The sequence below is a fragment of the Zophobas morio genome, unplaced genomic scaffold (assembly GCF_036711695.1).
Source record: "Zophobas morio isolate AGI-343-1 ecotype UQ-CSIRO unplaced genomic scaffold, CSIRO_AGI_Zmor_V1 ptg000021l, whole genome shotgun sequence".
NCBI classification, from domain to species: Eukaryota; Metazoa; Arthropoda; class Insecta; order Coleoptera; family Tenebrionidae; genus Zophobas; species Zophobas morio.
In genome coordinates this window covers 8078880-8103022 of record NW_026972126.1, presented here as the reverse complement: position 1 = coordinate 8103022, position 24143 = coordinate 8078880, and the positions used below count along the sequence as shown (strand labels likewise).

The window sequence follows — 24143 nt, the reverse complement described above, 5'->3', positions numbered from 1 at the left end:
CGCAACGTGCAAAGCTATATCACAGACACATATTTTCTCGCAACGCTGAAAATTACACCACCGAGACCTAATTGTCGCAACAAGGAATGCATTTTCTGTTTATTTATCAGGTGTTTTTGTTTGTGTTGGGGACAGTTCACGATATAAACTCTCAAAGCTAATGGTCGTAAGTAACTAGTCACTTGAATCAAGCCATAATTTAACATAATGTAAATTCTTTGTTTGAACCGTTGATAAAGTGTGGCATGATTTAACATAATGTAAATTCTTTGTTTGAATCGTTGATAAAGTCTGGCATAATTTAACATAACGTAAATTCTTTGTTTGAATCGTTGATAAAGTGTGGCATAATTTAAGCTCAGATAAATTATTTGTTATGGCAACGGCCACGTTGAAAGAGTATTTCCAAACCGAGCACGTGTTTGAACTGTAAAATCTCGTTGAACAAATTAACAATACTGTGAGTCATGGGGGACGTGCATTTTATTCCTTTGATTTCGACCATTATTTGCACAACGCCACAGAATTGATCACATTTCTACAGAGATATTTTTGACGCATTTTTTTGTTTGAACGACGCATTCGTCCGACGCCATTTTGAACCTCCAGATTGCCTGTTGTGTTTTTTGTGTTTGCTTGGGGGAATGTAAAACGATGACCCACAATGCAGCTGAATAACTTCACTTCTTAAAATTTAACCAATAACTTGAGTGGACACAAATATTAAACTCATGTAATTTTGTTAGCTTTGCAAATTTTCCACCTCATACAATAATTTTTCTATCTCAGTAGTTTAATTTCAGTAATTTTCCTTGTTGTATAATTTATCATGCGCTGAAGTTCCTCACCTCACGTAATTTTTTCTCTACACAAGTTTTACTTCACACCAGATTTTTTTGTTTTGTTTTTATAAATCTTTGCTAGTTTTTTTTTTGTTTTGTAAATATTTTGTTGATGAATGTTTCAGATAAGAATTCTTTGCTGTTTAAAAATTTGACGATAGTGTATGGCGAATTTAAATGTTGTTTATTGCTCTTTTTGAAACTTTAACACTTGTTTGGTTGTCATTTAATATCAGAATCAGTGAAAGTGAACATTTAAATGGAATTTAGGTAAATAACACAATAATACGGGAGGGGGGGGGAAGCGGAGTGCGCGGTTCCTTGTCGAGCTGGCGGTCGCGCCATCTGCACAAAGGATGCAGGCCTAGAATACATGTCAGGAGCGGTCGAGATGACGTTTGGCTGTCGGCTTCGTAATCACCGGGACACAACCACAAGTTTGATAGAGGGGTGCTGGGCGGCAATGCTTTGCGATAGTGGGTAGGAGAACAGCCACGACCAGGAGCCCCAAACTCCGCTCGTGCTACGACGCTCCCTGTGGGTAATTTTGCTGTGCTCCAGAATGAAATTGATATAGTTCGATCACCACACTATTATAGCGCTCTGCTGCCGCTGCACAGTTTTTTTATTAGAATTTTGTTCTCTTGTTTCTATGTTTTTATTAAATTTGTGATATTCAAATATTTGAGTTGATTCAGAACGTTTGATTTGAATTCATTCAAAGTTTTTTTTGTAGCTGCCCATTAAGCGGTGTTCTCAACCGGCACAACTTAGTCGCAGCTTTTTTTTCTTTTTTTGTCAGTGGAGGAATATAGTATATTATTAGCCAAGGTTGCAGAGTCAAGCATTCTAGACCGAGCGCAAATTAGAACCCGAGACGCGCAGCGTCGAGGGCTCTAAGTGCGAGGTCTAGAAGTGGCTTTGCAACCGTGGTTAATATACTATTTTTTTCACTAGTAGAAACCATAAGACAATAAACTGAAAAATAAACGTTCAATTTTTTGACGCAACATGATTTTGTTTTGATTTCTAATCAAACTTGATCTAAATCTTCAACACAAAGAAAACCGTTTATACTTGTCGCTGAGTTAATCATTTTATCTTCTACCGTCTACCAACTACCATGCGTATACTCAAGTAATGTTTGTAGCACACATTTGTTCATTTTTTAAGAAATAATCACATCAAACATTGCGTACATAACCTCAATTTTTCTTTTTGAACCCGTGGTAGCAAAATTTGAATTTGCTACCACTAAATGAGTCGACATTTGCATGCGTCCAGGCTGCTAGTGAAAAAAATAATTTTGTGTCTTCCATATATTTGGTGTTTAATTTAGCGGTACTTTTTCAACTTTGGGGTTCACCACTTGCATCTGAACCTTAGATCATATAATAAATAGATACCAACACGCCGTGTTCTTTCCCTAGGAGAGCCTGTGACGACATCCTCCTGTCACACGTCTCTCTTGTGCATGGAGGGATTACAATGAAGCTATCCTTGCCTGATCACTATTTGAATTTTGCGCGCCTAAATTTTAGGAAGTATGTCTGAACTAACTTCGTACGAAAGATGTTGACAGCTTGATTTTATAAATAATTCACAGGAGATAACGAAAGGAATAGTAAAGTATTGGGTAGCAATTGTGATCCGTTATGATTACATCACTTAAAATAGGATCTTTGTTCTACATTCTAAAACTGTTTCTCGTACAAGAACTCGAAAGAGAGGTTAGAAGAAACATCTGTCAAAAGCGATTTGTTGCGCTGGTGCGGTACAAGGATGGAAGTGAAATAGACATATACGGATGAAATGCATATCACAAAGATGAAGATGTGGTGATCACACAAGGATAGCATTATACTACTCCCCTTGACGTAGAAAACGACAACAGGTAGCTTCATGTCTAGTCACAGCTTTCATTTTGAGTATTGGTATAGTTGGATTCATGTATCTTTTGACACACGTGATCGAAGTATCATACAAGCTCAGACAGTACCTACCATAAGAATCTTTGTTTTAAGGATTACAAAAACGAAGAGCCAGACAATAGTATGTCTACCGAAATTAGGCCAAATTACGCTCTACGTCAGTTATTCTCTTCCACAAAGTTCCTTGAATTAGAAAAAGATAAAATACGTAATAAATGCGTCCACATAGTGCGACAGGCACTGATGTAGTCAATCTAGTCACTGATAATAATTCATCGATTTTTCATCAAACGTCACTGTCATTTTTGGTTTTACTCAGAGTGGTTAATCGCAGTTTTTCGTTGTTCTATTCAAGTTTTCTATTCAGTTTTTCGTAAAGTTCGTTGGTTGTTAGGATTCTTGTTTCGTTGTCCTATTTTTTATGTTTTGTTATCTTATTTCTTGTTCGTGTCTGGTCTACAATATGACGGACAAACGTTTGAGTTCCCGTGCCCAAGACATCGTGTCCAACTTTATAGAGTATTTTGCTCTTGAGAAGGAAAACAGTGGTCCTTTAATCTCATTAAATGGTACAGAACGAGTAAGTAAGTAAAAACCACTTGAAGGTTCATGGTTAATAATTTCGCTCAAATTTTTAGCGAGTTGCAGATGCTCTAGGCGTTACTCGCCGAACGGTTTCGAAGATTAAAACTCGAAAAGAAAGATTCGGCGTCCTTCCCAGTCCGGCAAAATCACGACTCAATCGGAAAGCGCCGAAACCAAAAGACCTGCCTGAGCTTACACATTTGTGTCATGTTGACGTTATGAACATTGTCATCTTTTTGACTAATTACCACAAAGTAACAGTTATTAGTTCGGACGTTAGCTTTTGGTCACGTGTGTAAAAAGATACATGAATCCAACTATATCTATTTATTATATGATCTAAGATCTGAACACATTCAAAAAAAAAAAAAACACACTACGTAGGGTTCCTTTTGTTACACAATCACAGGCCAAATTTTCATTTTTTTTTTAATTTTTCGCGGGCTTTCAATTTTTTTTTACGGGATGTTTGGGTTATCACAACGGCAATCAAGAAATGTTGAGCACTAAGCGAAATTGGAACTCGCGGTTTCGATCGCCGAAAAAGTTGTATTAACTATCCAGCTGAATATAAAATAACAAAGTAAAAATAAAATTTGATTTTGTTAAATTGGTCAATAATTATAAATTTTGAGACATTCACGAAGATATTGGAATTCTTTAAATAACAAAATGTAATCATAAATTATCCTTACGGCACTGACGGAGTGGAAGAAGTCCTAGTTAGAGTATAAAAGTATCTAGTGGTAATTTCAGTTTAGTTTAGTTTTGTCTAGGTATAATTATATTACCAACGTGGCTAACGAAACGTTTAATATTTTGTAAATATTCGGTGTTGTGAGCATAAACGTTATATTAAAATAAATTGCCCACTCTTTAATTTTTTTGGGTCACCCTGCAGAAGCAATTCTGTAAAATATGAATGCATTGATGTTTATCAATCAATTGTAGTTTTACAATTTAATATTTTGCACATTTTAGATATAATTTATTAGACAAAATTTTGATATGACGTAATTGATTTTTGGGAGGGATAAACCGATAAAGTTGGATTAACGATTTACCATCTTTACGATAACCTTAAAACGTTTGCAGGATTTCAATTCAGAGTATTAGGTTAAATTGAATTAAAACCAGAGGTATGTGGATAAATACTTTTTTACTTTTATTGAATCTATTTTTGTATTTTTTCACAACTTCGTCTGTTAATTGGTAATTAACAAGATTTGTTTTATATTTTCAATCAAATTATATATAATTATTGACCCATTTGAGAAGGTCAGGAGCCGCCACTAGAAAAAATAAAATAAAATTAAATATCAGTAGCACTTTATAGATTTTATTGTATTAATTGATTAGTCTAAATTCTAAACTCTGTCAGCAAAATTCTTAACATCTGTAAATTGAACTCTTATAATTTTGAATTTTTTTACCAACGGCAATTTTATACACCAAATGAAAATACTAAATTGTTCTTTTCCCATTTGATACACATTACGTATGATCGTTTAAATACATTACCAAAACAGTTGATTTTTAACTTCGGCTCTTAGTTTTTAAAATAAGTACTTGAAAAAAATCATTGTGTTTCCATAGCAAGAGTTTTGCTTGCGAGAGAGCTTTGTTAAACTTTTTAACGATTCACAACTGCGAGTTAGTGTTTCAGCGAACCAAGTGAACTGATTGTAGCTCTGATCATGATTATTATCTTGACCTGATAAATGTTTCATTCAAATGATTTGATTTATAATATAAGAAGACAGTTAACTCTTGAATACAAAATCCGAGCTATCGAGTATCATTCACAATTAGTTGGTAGAGACAGGTTCACATGGTTTATTTCACTTGTTATAACTGTCACATTATACATATTTTAAAGTTAAGCACCTTTATAAATCTCAGAAGCTTTTTTTCTCTAAAAGTGTCAATCTTTTCATTTAATTAACTTTTTTAAAACCTTAACAACATGAGTTAGAAGTACATCGAAATGTGTTTTTTAGAGTGTCTGATATCCATTATATGGTCCAAGGATGCACTAAACATTTCAAAATTGTTTACAGCTTAACCAATTTTTAAAGTGGATTATCCTTGTATGTTTAGGTTAAAAATGCATAATAAACATGCATAATAAAAATACTAAGCAAATTTGAGCAGTGAAAAATCATGTGGTCACTCACAAAATTAAAACTGGACTAGCGTTTCGAAGAAACAGAAACTAGTATTAATATAGTGCTAAACTTTAAGTACCTAACACAGGTAAAAAAATCATGCTGTAAGTAGTAGGTACATACATAGTGTGTTCCGCTTTTAAAAAAGGCGTCTGTGCTTCATTTTGATTTCGTGGACATTCAAATACGTTTAAAGTCAGAAAATAGTGTACCAATAGTGTAGTTTAGTGTAGTTTAAAATATATTGATAGAATACACACATCCGTTTCGGTACCCACTACCTTCAACGGACATATTATTATTAATGTGTCTACCCTTTTAAATTCAATTACTGACCTACTGTCATTTCGTCAATTAAGCTACATTAGTAACATTAGTATTTCAACATTTTAGTTCGCGCCGAAAGCAGGTTGTTTAAAATAAAAAAATATATATATCGACAAATATAAACATTGACAGAAATAAATTGATATTTGGTTCTAACAACTTAACTTAGAGTGGGTTGCATGTTTTCTGGTAAAGATTCCTTAAATTTTAAAACATTTTTTAGCAATGTGTTTCGGTGTAAGTGTCTTCATGAACACCGAGACATGCCATAAATCAGATCTTTATCAATTTGGTTTTTTTAACTTAATTAAAATTTAAATTGAATCTGCTCATTAAATTTTAATATTTTTATATCTTATTCTTCATAAGCAATGGGTTTCTGCAACGTTGCTTGTAAACGATCTAGCGTGTTATTCATCTCTGGGCAAATTTTCATTTTTAATTTATTAGGATAATAATATATCCCATTATTCTAAGTTATAAATTTTTCACTATTAACAATTTTATAGAAAACTTTTCCATAATTTGTGAATCATCGAATAAAAGAATTAAAGATATGTATCTGCTGATTTATACTGCTTCTTCCAAAAGTGTAAGACCAGTTTTTCTGAATTACCAGTTTTTTTTCAATAAGACCATATCAGTCGAATTGGCCATTAAAATAAATGTGTTCTATTCAGTTATATCAATAGTGCTTTTATTTCGTGTTTCGAAGATTTGAATTCCGTGTAACATTAATTTTATCTATTCACATGAGAAACCTAGATATTTCGCGGTCTAATTTGGGGTTTTAAATGTTTTGATATTTAGAAATTTTGATAAACCAAGATATTATAAATATAAAGAACACAGGGGTTGTAATGAGCTACATTTTTTTAATGTAAAATCTCGAGTAATCAAAGCGATTGGTGCCAGCTAAGTCTATCGCGTGGTAAGAAATGTTGAGGATAGTTCTTAATCTTCGATAAAAACGAAGGGTTATCTTTGGATTTTATATTTAGTTCTATTGCCTTCTCTATTTGTGACATCTTACATTTTTACAAATTTTTAAAAATTATGTACAAAGAAATATCTAAAAATCTCTACACATTATTTCAAAATCAGATATCATTTACAAGATTTGTGAAAAAGGCACAATACGTGTATTCTTTAAAACTACTACATGTTTTTATCTTTATTATAAATAAAAATAACATAGAAGTATGATTATCAAGAAACTTGGGTTTATTTTTATACATACGCAGCAATTAATAGTTTCATTAGTACATAAGACTAGACGCTATCTTAAGAGTTAATGCGGTTGTCATCGCAATTCTTATTTTGTCAGAAGATATCGTACGCATGTATCCAATAAAACCAAATTCCTCGATTGGACAACCAAAACAGTGACAAACTTCTTTATTGTGGAATATTATATATCACCGGAAATGTCCGTGCTGAGCTATGCAACCAACTTAACGCACGCGACTTCAAAAGTTCTTCCACTTTGATACACTCAGTCATTATTAACGATTAGATATTATTTCTAGTAATACAAACATTGGACTGGTTTTAGCTATTTTTTTACAATCTAGAAGTGCGTTTACAAAACTTTTTCTATTTTACACTTTTTTTTTCGTCATTTCTCTAATGCTAATAAAATTGTCCAGATCTCCCCCCTCCCAAAACTATCTCAATCACATTTTTACAACCTTATCAACTAGGAGAGAAAAATAAAATTACACTAAAACATGAGGTATTCGAGTAAAATACCTTGATGGTGGTACAAGTATTTCACTATTTTATTACTATATCACAAAATCGTGACCGAATTCATCTAAAACCTGGACTCATTCCCTGTTTTGGCCTCATACTAGGGCTTAAGACGCTTGAAGCCGGCTCCATCTTGTCCTAACTTTAACTCTTCGTAAAGAGTCGGATTCACTTCGGTCGCTGCAGGTACGTGAAGAGCTTCGTTTTTCCAACCTTGCACTCCTGAAGCTGAAGATACTGAAATGCCGTTGGCGGTACCATTCGATACGGCAGCACTGTCACTTTGACCTTGAGGTACCTATAAATAACAGACAAATTAGTCAAACTTGAAAGAAGTTCAACTTCAAAGATAGTTCAGCTCATTGATAGTACCTGTATATGATCCATGTTAACTTCTCTTAAATAACTTGGGTTTTCAAATGCTACCCCATTGGAATTCTTGACTCCTAACATTTTTTTGTTTCTCATAAACCAAATAGCAGCTATCACAATTGCTGCCACTACGACAAGAGCCAACACGATGGCTACAGCAACACCCACGTGGCTTCCATCGTCTGTATGGTTAGCAGCCGATGTTATGTACTTCTCACCAACTGTAAATTTGATGGGTTCTGTTAAGGTGGACGTTCCTTTACTATTACCAGCTTTAACTACACATTCGTACGTAGCACCATCTTTAAGATCACTGATCTTCAAATGTGTTTCTGAGGTGTCTCCTTTTTGGCCCGTTCTTCCCTGAGCGTCCACGAGCCTCCAGAACACCCTGTATAATTCAACAGTGTGCGGGTTCTTGATTGGAGGGTCCCACAAGACATTAACTGAGTGTGAATCTATATATTCCACGCGAACGTTTTGAGGAGGACCTGGAAGCTTCTCTCTCCCTTCATGGAAGCAGCTCATTATTTGTTTAGTGTATGACAGTACACATATTTTGCTGTTAAGAATTGGCTCTCCTCTGCACCAATCCAAACACCTCCTAGGAACACCCCACTGCGTGCAGCAGCTCCTATGATCAGATCCATCAGCTGCACACTTCATCAATTTATCAAAATCGTTGATACATTCAGGTTTATCAATTACTGCATCCATATCTAGGTAGAATGAGCACGCGTCCATACAAGACGACGTTACGTTTTGCTCGATGCAACACTGCGTTACGTTGTGTGTCGCTGCTACGTTTCTAATACGGACCGACACCGCTTGCGTTCTATTACCGAAAGCATTTTCTGCATGGCAGAAGTAATCACCGACGTCCATTTCGGTGATCTGCTTGATGGTAAGTTGCATCACGTACTTGTCTTCTTCGTCTTTCATATGCATTGTTTTGATGTCGTATTTTCCCCCTTGGATGACTGGAGTTCGTAGCTCGTGATTCTTCCAGAATATCATTTTTGGTTCAGGTTGAGCATCTACTTTGCATTCTAAGGTAACGGAATCGCCAACGGCAGCCATTGTTATGCCACTGGCTTGGATGTGGGGTGGGTCTGTAATGTAATTTGGATGATGAATAATTTTGATGGACGGACAACTATTGGTATTCTGTTTAATCATTTGGCAGTGTTTGAATGTAAAGGAAATGCTATTAATAGGGGAAGGATACTCATCAATGATTAACATATAGAATGTAGCGGTTGTGTGGTCACAAAGGAATAAATTAAAAGCAGTAATTACATTTCTATAGGGGACTTTTGATTATATCAATAACATTATTATCGAGTTTCCAAATTTTACACGATTCCGGCTAAATGAATCTTATGAATACTGAATTTTGTATAATAAAACAAACACAAAAGAAGTGTAGGCTCTCTTTTTTTTTTAAGTCGTGAAAAGGGGGAGGAGAAATCTTGGCGAACTTAAGAAGGCAAGAGTAGGCTGAGGCTCAAAAGACTCAGACAAAACTTTTCTATATTGTAGCGACAGTATTGGTTTCCCCAAAGTTTTAAAACAAGATTAGACGCCAACTCAAATCTGCCCGATCTTTCAAGATTTTTTTTTAATGTTCGTAAACCGCGTCACGATTGAGGACGCCATCTCTCTCCCCTGGCGTGAAGCAGATTACCTCGTTAAGCTCGAAATAGAATGACAAAAGTCTCCATTTCAATACATACTACACAAACCGATCGAAGAGAAACTTGATCTTTAAATGCCTTTTTATACTCCTCTTTATTATATAGTTTATGTTCAGGTTCATGTTCATCTTTCGAGGTCAAGAGAAAATTTATAACCCATTTTGTAAATACTTACGACTGATAGTAATTCTCCTCGATGCTTGCATCGGAGTACCATATCCATTATCCGCATAACAGGAAATCTGATCCATATCCCTGGTGACATTATGGATAACGGTAACCATATGTCTTGTAGTTTCCTGCCTTACGAGTCTTCCAGTAATATACAACGATATAGTGGGCATTGGTGTACCCATTGCTATACACAAAATGGTCATGCTGCTACCTTCAATGACCAAGTTAATTGGATGGACAGTGGGAGGCTGCAAGAACGACCTATAGCCACACAACGCTCAAACATAAAAGCACCTACCTCGACGAAAGCAGGATAAGCTGGATCCGTCCAAGCAATTAGTGTTTCTGAAGGCATACTCGCTCCTTTTTCTGTAATGGCTGTCACGTAAATAATATATTGCGTGTTGGGACTCAGATTTATAATCATGTGCGATGTTAAAGTGACGTTTATGATGTGATAATTTTCTTCGGCCGTCGACTTATGGTATAGTCTATAGGTGATTTGCTCGGACGGGTGACTGAATTCTGGAGGCTGCCACGAAATCGTGACCCATGTGGCGCTGTGGGCTGCCACTGCTAGCGAATGTGGTGGAGATGTAACGGCTTTCACCCATTGCCCATCTGTGTACGAGAATCAATAAATGCAAATATACCTAATGTGCACACATGTTATACTAACGCACCTGCTTTTACCAATTTAATAACGATGATGGATGAGGGAAGAGATGTCCCGTGGGGATTACGGGACACAACGAAGATGTGATACGTCGCTTCAGCTTCCAGTTCCGTGAGAGTTGCGGTAGTTCCAGTAACGTTGACTTGCTATTAACGCAATAAATAAACATTTCTCAAAATGTGTATACTCTCATGGTACTTACATGGTCTAGTTTCAAAAGAGTTTCATGCATAGACGTATTATCCACCTTTTGGTAGTGTACCACGTAATCCGAAACATTAACCCCTTCACCTGGAGGTTCCCACTCTAGAAGAACCGAGTGTTCGTCAACCACAGTAGAGTGTAATTCTGACACTGGTCCAGGCAGAAGTCCTGTTCCTTCTTCAAAGCACTGAGCGATGTTCCCGATGTATGGGACGCATGTTGTTGCAGTGACTAGTAGTGAGTCAACGATGACACCCGAGCATAGGGAGAGACAAGCTGGAGGAACACCTCTTCGGGTACAACAAGCCCCGTGGTTACGGCCACCAGCTCCACAACGTAGTAACTTGTGGAATTCGGCACCGCATACTCCAGCTAAGAGTTTGATGTCGCTCATGTTGGCGTTGTAGGAACATAGGGGGAGGCAGACGTTGCTCAAGTCGGCTTCAACGCAGCAAGCTGTCACGTTGTAGGCGGCTGCTTCTTCGATTTTTTCTTCAATAATCTGTGTTGAAAAATGGGGAGTAAGTATTTGTTAGTCCAGATATTTGACGATATTCTTGTGCAAAGACACAAAGAAGTGACTGAAGTATAGATACGTCTTTTGAATCAATTATGTTGTACTCCATGTACATGCCTTACCCAGGAATCAAACCAATAATTCATGGTGCAGCAATTTGGCACTAAGCCAACGACTCTACCGGTGTCCCCTATTATATGAGTAAATCAAGTTGACTTTGGTCCTTTTTACTATAAACCATTAAGCTTCTATTACCGTCTAGTGTGTATCGAAGGAAAGTTTAATTTTACCGTTAGCCTTTGTATGTTGATTATTATTAAAGATTTGCCAGTTCTATGAGTACAGTTTTGTTTAGAATTAGTCGAACAGAGAGGATGGGGGATCTTGAATGGAAATATTTAAAACTGACGATGATGAAAAGGAATTAACTTAAGTAGGACCGACACTCGATAATAGATTATTCAATAGTGAATGAAAAAGTATGGGAAGAGATTTCGTAGTTCAAAGTAGGAGAAAGGATAGATTTTGACATATGCCACTGCAAGTTGAAATAGAAGAATAATGACAGAATACAGGAAAAAGATTAGAAAAAAAGCAAAATAATATGGGATGAAAGGGTTAGTGGGCATATGAAGAGAAGTTAAAAACTCACACTTTTGTTGAAGCAAATACGCAAGCAAAATGGGATGAATTGGAATAACTGATAAGAGATCCAGAAGTGAAGGTAGAAATTAGTGTAAGAAGTGAAGAGAGAAAAAAAGACTGGTGGAATGAGGAATATTACTTCTTAAAGAGGAACAAAGAAGATATTAAGAAGATGGAAAACTCAAAAGATAACAAAAGGAGAGTTTCTCAAAGTCAAAGAAACATATAGAAGTAAATGCAAAGACCGAAAACGGAAAGTTAAAAAGAAAGACGCACAAAAGACAAAAAAAAAATAAATGAGACGAAGAAATATGGAAGTAGATTAATACAAATAGAGAAAAGGCAAAAAGATTATAAGCTAAAAAATCGGCCTTGAACATTGTAGAAGATCATATTACAATTTTGTAGGTTCCTTTAGGTACATAAGAACAGTAGAAATTAATTATTACTGTTTAACACAGTCCAAGATTTTTAGGCAGCGAAGTGATTAGAGGTAGAAAAGTAGTCACTTTGCTGTCTGAAAACAGTTCAATGAACTAGTTATTTACAATTATTATCGCACGTCAAAGTATTGTCGGTACTCAACACCCAGCAGCGAGGGGTATTAGACTTCTCTGCTTCTTCTTTGTTGATTTTCATAATCCTATAGCCAGTTAGATAGGCTGCAGTGGACAAGAGCAAAATTTCTTGGCGTGATTACACAAAATTTTGAACGAGAACTTTTTAAGTATATTTTAAACGATTCCCTTAACTGATTTTTGCACAAAAATGAATCTGTTTTAAAATAAGGTAGGGCAGATTTGAGATCGGAAGTAGTATTCTTGTAGATCAACCTCATCCAACAGGCCCTCGAATAAACTCATGAATAGTGACGATTTAAAAATAGCATAAGATGAAACCTCGGAATGAAATAACTAAAAAAATTAGCAACGTTTGTTTCCGTTTAAATGACGATATATCTCCCTACTTATTTAATTGTTTTTTATGATCTTTTAGTTCCCGAGTGTAAGCTAAGGAAGTATTGTAATCGAATCTATCGGGCGACTGGTCACTTTTATGTTTTCTCCACGTTTCATGATCACTAGAGTACGAAAAATAGGTTTCTCGTTTCCGTTTGTCTGTCGTCTGTGGTTTGTCGTCTATGTTAATTAAATTTTTTGCAGAAAAATTTAGAGTAGTTTTTAACTTTTATTTAGATTTTTATATTTTTTAAATTAATTTTGTTTTTGTTCGAAAAAATAAACAGGCTTGTAGCTGTCTTATTTTTGAGAGTACAGCTTTGTGTGACGTCAAATTAAATCGTTTTAAATGTGTTACAATTTCATTAATTAATGAATATTTAAAGTTAATCTTTTTTTGTCTATCACGTTCAACTTTTTTCTAATGACACCCTATCAATTTTTTTTCAGATTTTTGTATAGTTTTGTTCTGAATTCATCATTATCATATTTTGCTGAAAAGTTGTGAAAAAATTAATTTGATTTTTGTGTTGAAGTTTAATACTGTTATTCGCGTATCTAAATTTAATTACTTACTTCATGCTAAAATCTTTGCTAGCAAGTTTGAGATTTTTTAGTTTTTGTTAATGTATAGAAGAATTAAACCTGAAAATTAAATTAAATTAAAAAAATCTTTACATGAATCTCTAATTAGAGGGTGTCATTAAAAAAAAGTTGTCGTAGCCAAAAACAAATGAACGTTAAATATTAATTTTCCAATTTAAAATAATTTAATATTAAAGAATGCTGTGCTCACAAAAATAAGACAGCAACCGGCCTAGGCTTACAGTGCATGGTAGTGCATAGTTCTAACTATTCATGACCACATGGCCTTGCTATATAATAACGTGATCGGATCCAAGAAGAAAGGAAACTAAAATGTTGACCGAGTTATTCATTAATACATCCATGAATGAAATAAAACAAAACATTTGCGGAACCACGTTAACATTATCAAGAGAGCCGTCTAATTTAACATTTTTAAACGTATTTAGCAAAAAACAGCATGTGTTCACTACTCGTTTTACTTTCTAGTTCGGTCGAGAAAGCGGTTCTCATTGAACTGGCAAATATTGTGCTAATGATTGATGTGCGGAGACTAAAAACTCCGCTTTCATTCGATACTAGAAGGATGATGATCAATGGCGAGAAAGGCCAAAGTCAACTCGCTTTACTGCTATAGTGTAGTGTGTAATCAAAATAGGTAAAAACACATAATTTTATTTTTGATATTCCCCTTTTAGAGATAGTCGGAATACGTGGTCCCAATTTAGTTTTCAATTGAACGTTACATTTTCCAAGGCTACATATTTATGCAAGCCAGTTATAGTGCCTATTTGTAATATTCAACTGAGTATTATTTTAACCGTATAAGATATAAAATATAAATAATTTCCTAACCTTGAATTCATCCGTACATAATGTTAAAACTACTCATGGTATTTAAACGACTAGTCGTTAATTATTATTATAATTTCTATTAAAATAAAAATCTTACCTTACTCTCTGTTCTGAAAGTAATCCTACTGCTAGGCATGCCCACACCGTGCGTATTGACAGCCTCTACATAAACCTCGTAATCCGTATCGCTCTCCAAATCTTCCAGAATGTACGGACTATGCACCTTCGGAATCGCCTTGTACTCATTATCATAAGTGGCGACGTTCCTATAATGGACATTATAATGGAGCACCGTGTCTCCGAGGGTTTTGGGTGTGGACCAGTGTATAATCGCAAACTCCGTTTCTATGTTGGTGATGTGAACTTGAGTGGGAGCGCTCGGGAGAACTCCGTAACCCTGAAGGAGACAATTAGTGTATTCTCCCATATATCTCAAGCACTTGAAATAGTTGAAATCGATGCTCGACACATTCCCTGTACACAATTGCTGACATAAATCGGGCAGACCCCTCGCTTTACAGCACGGGGTGTGATCTAATCCGTTCGTGAGGCAACTGAAGGTGTCGGTTGCCCAAGGTGCACAGATCATCAAGTCGGTGATTTCCGCAGTATCCGCTAGCGCGGGATCGCATAGCTTGTTGAGACAAGTTTTGTGAGCGATCCCTTTCTTAGTACAGCAGCTTTTGATGTCGGGAAGCTGAGGGGCGTCTCCGACTTTTGTGCTCTTCATGTTGCCTGGGGTGAGAGTCAAGGAGCGGACGCTGTAGCTGGGTAAGCTGGAGCCGTGGGTGTTGACAGCAATCACTGTCACTTCGTACATGGTGAATGGGTTGAGGTTGTTTAAGGTTGTGGTGTTCTCTGATGGTGGTACTTTAACCTGGACGGTGTGGGTAATGGCGGGAGGTCTTTGCGTGGATGGTAGCTCTATCAGGTGTTCGTCGAAAGAACGCAACGAGGTTACGTTGATTGCGAAATTGGTGATGGTTTCAGAGTTGGCGACGGGGATAGACCAAGAAACCTTGAGGGATTTCTCGGTTAAGGCTTCAACTTCCACGTTTTGTGGTGGGCTAGGTAAGAGTTCTGAAAATCAGATAACATAGGTATGGGTTATTGCTTGAAGTGGCTCTTTTCAAAACCAAAATTTATCATAATTTCAATGAGTTTTTCATTATTCAGAGAATGACAATTACTGAAGTAATTTAGCTTGTGAATAAAAAATGTGAACTGATCAAAATAAATCAAGTATAGGTAAAGGCTGTTCATCACATAATCCCGTTTTAATTCTGTTATCCATAATCCCTTGTGTATTTAATTCTTCGTGTTGTTAATCCTTAGAGGGATTTCCCCTGTGTCCTCCTCTTTATCTTTTGTTTTTATGAACTTTGACATTGTTTTCATTTAGTCTTTTAGTTTTTTCGTGTACAAAATTTCCCACTCCCACCCTTATCGAAGTTCGCCAAAGTTGTATAAACCTATTCAGAGAGGCACGTCAACTGCAAACATACATATACATATATGGACAAAATACACCCATTTCCCTTTTCCACACAAAATCAAGCAAAACTTCAGACTAAATGTACCTTCCAACTCACTTATGGAAAAATAAGTTCATGTAGCGCTATCTGTATTATCTATAGACTCACCTATTCCCTCCACGATGCAAGCTAACGTCTGTTCAGTGTACGACGAACATGAAAAATGCGTCTTTATGTTGTCGGTGATGGCTGTGTACTCGCCTCTGCAAACATCTTGACAAATGTCTGGAACTCTTTCTTGAATGCAACACGGAACATGGTTACGTCCATCAGCCATACATCTAACAATGGAAGGAAAGTCCCCTTCACAATTCTCCGGATCTTGTCCTGTGCTTCCTGCAATCACAATAAAAACATATATAAACTACTGAAAGCACCTGGACCGAATTTAGAATGTCCACTTCGATAAATGCAGTGCAGTGCAACTGTAAATTAAATTGTAGATTCGTATATAAAAATTTTCAATACATTCTTGAAATGTTACGATTTGATTTAGTTCCCTAATAGGGTGAAATGGAATCAAAAATCTTGTGAAGGGGTGTGAACTCTAGTTTTTATATTGAAAATTTTAGCCAAATCGCTGGTAGCTGATAGCGTTTGATAAAATTTAAAGTCGCAACTTCTGGTGACAGAGCGGGATCATACTACAAATGAAATTTAATACCTTTACTCTTTGATTGTTCGTTGTAGATTAGCTTCGTTAAGGTATTCAAAATCATTAATTGAAAGTAAGTTTTATATTTAAACTTATCACGTGCGTGCATCTTTAGTTTTATGTGTTCAACCGATGAAAGATACAAAAAATGTGACCTATATTTCTGTAAACTAATTATACGTGGAGTCCCCATACTTGAAAGAAAATTGCTGTATTAAGTAATTTAGTATTAGCGGTGAACTTAAAATGAAAATTGCAGAAGAAGACTATAACGACAAAATCGTATGTCTGAGCTAATACGGGTTTATAAAAAACAATGTTTTCAAAATAGTTGTGCTAACTACTCAGGTCTGGAACATGATTATTTTTATGAAAATTTTGGAGGGTTACATGATGCACATAATTTTTTGTTGCAACAACGCGCGTTCTCTTGCTACGTTTGGAATTAGTGTTGTGACGCCAAATATGTCATTTTGTTTCCGTTCGTATCCGCTTTGTTGCAATGGGTTGAATACGGAACGGTATGGGGCCGGAAGTGAAAAGTATATGGACGTCCATTGAATATAGCAAGGTCATTGATATATCGATTTTGATTTTTTTTTATACTAAGAATTTGCTTTTCAAACCTTCAACATAATTTTTACATAAAAAACTTGACCATCAGTGCCAACTGGTTCAAAAATTTTTTCTTTCGACAGAAATGTCGTAATTATGTAATTACGCGCTTTATCTACAGTCATGTACCCAGCCCTTTTGTAATGCTGCTTGAATGATGGTCTGACGAATGTTACTTTCATGTTTTCTGGACGTTTCGTGACCCCTAGAGGACAAAAAAATTGGTCTCACAGTTTCGCCTGTCTGTCGTCTATGTCAATTTGTATATGCCAGGTAATCTCCGAAACTACTGGGCCGACTGTTGTCAAATTTTATATGTAGGAGTATCGTGTAGATGGTAAAACGCTAATCAAAATTGGCCTGATCATTTCCACTACCAATGGGATGACTTACTTGATCTCCAAAATTTATATCATTAAATTTTATTTAAAGTTTATAAAATAATAAACCCCTGCACTTGTCGTTTATGAATTCGTGTTCAGTTTTTACTTTAGATATCCAGATTTTTGAAGAAAAAATCAAAATATTTTATATATTTTCAAAAATATTTTACTATTTATATTTGAAATTGCAAAACCGAATGCTCTGGAATCTTGCAAAGCTTTTAAGTAATTAGAAACATGGAAAATCGTTGATCAAATTTATTCCTTTATATCCTTCTTCAAAAATGATGACGTTATTTTACAATTTGAGCGAATAAGTGTTATTTAATTTTATAAAATCACATACTTCTCTACTTGAAATTTATGATTCTATTAACCTTTCTATTTGGTCGGAAACTAAAATTTTTGAAAAATCATACAACTTGTCCGATTTAAATTGACGATTCTGGAAAAATGGTAGTAATTTTCGAAGAAATGGAGTCGAAATTAACTTTTGGGGACCGAAATCCACAAAAAATGTTTGTACTCGTATCTAATGTTCGTGGGTGTCTGAAAAATGATCAAAAATTTCATATCATTTCATCGTATTGAAAAATTGAGGTTTTGGAAAAGTTGATAAAAGAAATCCATAAAAAAATCTGACGTTATTAATATTCTATTTGAAAACAAAATCGTAACAGGGGCCAAATTTCAATTATCAGTTATGTAAAATGGTCCAGATTTTCGACGAAATGAAGCTTAAAATACTTCTCGGATTTGAATTCTACAAAAAAGTGTCTAGCTAATCTAGGTGGCCGAAAAATGATCAAAAATTTCACAAGGTATTGAAAAATTGAGCTTTCGGATTTTTTTTTTAAATCCACAAAAACTTCTGCTAATTTGAAAAATATAATGTGTTCATGAACCAGTACCAAAATTTTCAAAACATTTGCTTTGAATGGCACATTTTTAAACAATTGGTCGAAGGTTATTTCGACAGAACTTCCTTCGCCCCTGAAGTACAATAAAAACATCCAGCTTTTTCGAAAAATTATAAAACTTGATTTTGCGAATTTTATTTTTTATGAGTACCCCTAGAAGTTAAAATAAAAATATGTATGTATTGTTAAAGTAAATGTAAAGAAGCATGCTACGAGTATGTTTCAAATGAGTTTATCCTCTACAAAATTTTGTGATGACGTCATCAACATTTTTGCAAAGAGATGGATTAATTTGGGTAGGTGCCGTGTAATACTAATAATTACAGTCTTGTATTCCCAAATTTTCGGGAAAATGGAGTGACCCGTTCCCGGTTTAATCAATAAAATAAATTGACTGATTCTTTAATTTTTTTGAGTCACCGGGATAATTCTAAAAATTATAAATTCAATGATAAATCACAAGGCTAGACTCTTCATAAGCCACATTTTCGATAGGATTTATGACGTCATCAACTTTTTAGAGGGATTAAACACATACACTTTGATTACAAATTTGTCATGTTTACGATAACTTTAAAACGTTTACAAGATTTCAAAGCATTCAGTTTTATACATAGTTCCTGATTTAATAAATACAATAAATTGAGTCATTCATTAATTTTTTTGAGACACCCAGTACAAACAAATCTAAATACTATTAATGGAGTGATAAATTACAAGTATAAACTTATCATATTTTGCACATTTTAGGTAAGATTTATTTGACCAAATTTTGGGATGACGTCATCAATTTTTTGGGAGGGGTAAACGAATAAATTTTGATTAAAGATTTACCATCACTACTATAACCCTAAAATGTTTACAAAATTTCAGAGCATTCGGTTTTGTAGTTTTAAAGTTAAATTGCACAATGTTGCTATATATTTTGATTTTTTTTCCAAAAATCTGAATCTCCAAGGAAAATTAAATACGAATCCATATATCACTAGTGCAAGAGTATTTTATAAAATTAAAAAAATATATAATATTGTAAATTTTGGATAAGACGTCAAGCCATTTGGTGGTGGGGATGATTATCCAAATTTTGGTGAGCGTTTTACCATCTACATGATATTGCTAATGTACATACAAAATGTGACAATTATAGGTCTAGTAGTTTCGAAGATTATCGGTCTAATAAAAATTCTAACAGACGGCAGACTATCTATCAGACATGGCAGACAGATGGAAACGGGAGACCTATTTTTTCATATCCTAAGGGCCATGAAAGGTCGAGAAAACATAAAAGTAGGGAGTCTCCGATGGACTCGATTATAATACTTCCTTAGCGTAGGAAGTAGAAATCCTAAAATTTCCCACACTTCAGATGGCGATTCTAGAAAAGTTTTTTTTACGAAATGAAGCCTAAAATATCTTTTAGCAATCAAAATCTAACTTTCGAACGTATTTGAAAAATGATCAAACATTTTATAATGGGGGAGTATTAAAAAATTGAGCTTTTGGGGAAGTTGTTAAAAATCGAGAAAAAATCACGTTGTTCAATCTGCTAATTCGAAAATATGAAAGTTTGGTTCTTCCCAGGATTTTTTAAATATTCCAAGTTTTTTAATAATCGTAAAAATTGCCACATTTCAATTGGCGGTTCTACAAAAATGCGAGGATTTTCAAAAAAATGAGGTCCAATATGACTTAGGGGGTTCGAATTCTTCAAAAAATTGAGCTTTTGGAAAATATCCTAAGAATCCACAAAAAATTGTGAAATATTAGATCTCGCGTGATGATTTGAAAAAACTGATTTTGGCAAATGAGATAGCCTGTAAGAGAAGAGAGGGTGGGTGGGCGGGGCTAGCAGTACCTGCTAAGATAAGACTGATTTTAGCAAATGACGTATCCTTTAAGAAATTTGATTAAATTATTGTAAGAAAAGACACTAGAGACTCCAAATCACTTCTTTCCAAACAGGAATACCTAGAACCTCAAGATTGTTTTAAATAAAAAAAAAATCCCAAAAGTAACTCAAAAACAGGTCAGGTCATAATTTTCCAATAACGTATAGAGTATCTAAAGAGTTATCTCAAACATAATCAATGTTAAATTCATATTCTTGGATGATGCAATATCTACAAAAATTTATACCGAGCGATTTTGACGTAACTGTAAAAATTGCTGTATTTCAATTAGCGATTTTGGAAAAACGGTAGGAGTTTCCGAAGAAACGAAGCCGAAAATAACTTCTGGATATCGAAATCTAGAAGAAAATGTGTTCAACTAATTTTCGAAAATATTTGAAAAATGGTCGAAAATGTCAAAAGTGCCAAAATCAGTCTTTTCGTATCAAGTACTAGGCCCGCCCACCCACCCTCTATTTTCTTAGAAAACATATCCTTTGCAAAATCAGTTTTATGTTCTAAGTACTAGTCCCACCCTCCCACCCTTTACTTTTTTAGAAGGTATGCCATTTGCCAAAATCACTCTTATCTTAGCAAGTACGAACCCCGTCCACTCGCCTTTTATTTTCTTAGAGAGTAGGGCATTTCCTAATTCTTTTAAAATACTTAGGAACACACATATATATCGTTGGTAACCCTGCTTTGATATTCTCCACTTCATTTATTATTATCTTCCGAATTAAGTGCCTATTTGTGTATATAAATCGTTGCAGATTATTGTTGTTGGGGTGAGTTGAATATTTTTATTTTGATGAATTACTGGTGTAGGTTAGAAAATTATCTTACGATGCCAAAATTTCTGTCACGACATGCACCTAATGCAATATGTGACATGATTGCTCAAAGCAAGACCTAAATCTTTACAGTGGAGGAGTAGGTTGTCGGCGTAAAACAAAAAAGAATTTGGACTTTCGATTTTCAAGAGATTCCAATCCCAGAGCTTTAATGGAATATACGTTGGAAAATAGAGCATATCAAATTCTACCCAGGTTTATTACACCAAATTTTGTATTATTTTAGCTTTGCTAAGATATGACTGATTTGGCAAATAACCTATTTTCTAAGAACATAGAGGGCGGGTAGGCGGGGTTAGTACTTGCGAAGATAAAACTGATTTTGGCAAAGACGTACTTTCTAAGAGAACAAAAGGGAGTGGACGGGGTTAGTACTTGCTAAACTACAATCAGTTGAAGGACCAAATTATACGAAAACTATAGAGCAGAGAAGAAAGTCTTTTCATAAAATATGTTCGTGGTACACCTACAATTCAAAAACGCTTAACTTCTTTAACATTCTTTCTACTTCTGGTGATCACTATAATGTAATTTCATTTTCGCGTAATACCAAATTAATAATAGTTATTAGTGGCCGAAATCAGTCTTATCTTAATAGGTACTAGCCATGCCTATTCGCCCTTTATTTTCTTAGAGTAGGTAAATTGCCAAAATTCGTCTTATCTTCGCAAGTACTAGGCTGAAGAGGGAGTGGGTGGGTGGGGCTACCATCTACTAAGATTTTAAACGGAGTCTTATAAGTACGCAGTAGCCCCGCCCACCCTCCCCCTCTCCAACCTAGTGACTATTCTGATTATTTTTCAGTCTTATCTTAACACGTACTAGCCCCGCCCACCCACCCTCTAATTAAATATCACTAATTTTCCACTAATATTCCTGTTAAAATCATTCGACGTATTTTGACTTAATTTATGGTACATTTTGATTTTAATAAAGACATTATTATTTAAATAAAAATGTTTATGGTCCCGGACCAAAATTTTCGAAATATTCGTTTTAAACGTCAAATTTGTTAAAATCCTAAAATTTTCCAGATTTCAGTTGGCGTTTCTGGGAAAATGCGATTTTTCGACAAAATGAAACCGAAAATATATATCTTTTGGGGATCGATATTTACAAGAAAATGCCTACAGGTAATTTTCGAAAGTGATCGAAAAATCGAATTTTTGGTGGAAACGGCCCGAGAAATCATGTAAAATTTCATCACTGTTAAATCAGTAGTTTCAGAGTAATAAAAGCGTCAGTGAACCACACAGAACAGACAGATGAAACGGGAGAACTAATTTTTTATATTCTAAGATTTATGAAACGTCGAGAAAATTACAAACATACTACCTTATACCCATGACGTAAAACAAATTTAAAATAAAAATAAAAGTGAATATGTGGCAGCAACAGCAATTTTTGTTTTTAATGCACATAATTTGGCATCACGTTTAATATTAATGAATTCTTAACTATTGCTGAATGTTTTTGCATCGATAATAACGTACGAGTACTAAACTAAGGAAGTACTATGATTAGGTCCATCCGATAAATGTCTACTTTAATGTTTTCTCGACAGTGAATGACCTCTAGAGTACGAAAAAAGTTCTCCTGTTTCCGTAAACTATGGTTATACAACCTAGAAAAAAATCAATTATAATATGTAAAAATATATACAGTATAAATTGTGTGTTACGACTTAAATTATAGAACACTATTATACAGATGAAAATAGTTTTAGGATCGTCTTTAAAAAACCTTCTTACTTTGGTCCTCAACATTTTTTCTATTTCTAATAATGAATGAAATATCGAAGAGAGTGCGCTTAGTGATTCACCCTGTGTATGTGTAAACGTACTGTAAAAAAAATGGTCTTTTTGATACTAGACGTAAAGACAATCTACTAAATCATAATGCGATTTTCTGCAAATGATTTTGAAATATAAAAAAATAAATGTCTCCCGGAGCAAACAATATTTCACATCACAGATTTGCCTTCATCACAAAAAAGGACAATTTACGATCCACCCGGCTGAAAAACATATTCAAAATATTTCAATTATTTGCTCCTTCTTTAAACTCTTGAAGCTCTTGGTACATTGAACACAGTTGAAGACGTTCTTAAGCCACTCTTTCTATTTGTGATCCTTAAGATTTTATTCTAACCTGAATTACGCTGGATCAAATTAAAAAACTTTTTTCAGTTGAGTATTCATCTAAATCTTAGTCATTTTGGTTGTTACAAAAACTAATAAACTAAAAAACACTTAGTATGTAAGTGTGTCAATTTTTCGAGGACTAGAGAACTAAAATTATAGTTTCCGTTACAGTTATTATGACTTAACAGACATTTTGTACCTTTAAAATCGCCGCAGTTACAGTAAATAAATTCCGTAAATGTAAATCGGTTAGTGCAAATGCTATATCAAAATGATAGTCCACATAAGTTGTCTCCCTCTACGTACCTTCAAGTATACTCTGAATGTTGCAAAAACCAAGGCAATTCGAGGACACATTCCGCCCCACGCAACAGTCCGTATAATTGTGATTTCTGCTGCTGAACTGCTGTTTTTGCTCTTCGTATTGTGATGGGTCCGTCGTGTTGCTCGGGGGAAGCAGGGCCTTCGATAAAACTGCGGAAGCGATAAATCTCACACAATGTTTAAATTTCCAATAGAGACCGAACTAACCGCTCAGCTTGTGAAAACTCCTCACGATGGGGTTGCTGTTCACCTCGCACACGTAGATCCCGGAGTCGGAGGGTTTGGCATTTTTTATGACCAGAACCCAGACGTCACCACCAGAAGGCACGTCTGAAGTTTCGTCCGACGCCGCTGCAACAAAATCCAATGTTTATATATTTGCGCCTAAAGTTTCGAGAACGAGTTTCACGCGCTATACGATCGCGAGGAATTTGACTTGGAAATGAAGGGGATCTTTCTTTAAGGGATCATAAAACACTAGACGGTTTTCTATATAGAAGCGATCGGTATATAAATGGGTCGAAAACAATATAGA

General features: G+C 34.9%; 1 protein-coding gene across 1 annotated transcript in view; it reads right to left on the bottom strand.

Moving 5' to 3' along the window:
* Window positions 1-6963: 6963 nt before the first annotated feature.
* LOC135132006 (Ig-like and fibronectin type-III domain-containing protein 1) overlaps window positions 6964-24143 on the bottom strand; it is a 313291-nt gene continuing 296111 nt past the window's right edge. The window contains exons 6-15 of the mRNA XM_064059917.1: window positions 23816-23959; window positions 23591-23758; window positions 15933-16160; window positions 14387-15369; window positions 10727-11230; window positions 10532-10670; window positions 10147-10469; window positions 9850-10096; window positions 7978-9089; window positions 6964-7903 (exon numbers count right to left, since the gene is read on the bottom strand). Of these exons, the coding sequence (XP_063915987.1) occupies window positions 7706-7903; window positions 7978-9089; window positions 9850-10096; window positions 10147-10469; window positions 10532-10670; window positions 10727-11230; window positions 14387-15369; window positions 15933-16160; window positions 23591-23758; window positions 23816-23959 (4046 nt within the window). The 3' untranslated portion in view covers window positions 6964-7705. The remainder of the gene's footprint in view (window positions 7904-7977; window positions 9090-9849; window positions 10097-10146; window positions 10470-10531; window positions 10671-10726; window positions 11231-14386; window positions 15370-15932; window positions 16161-23590; window positions 23759-23815; window positions 23960-24143) is intronic.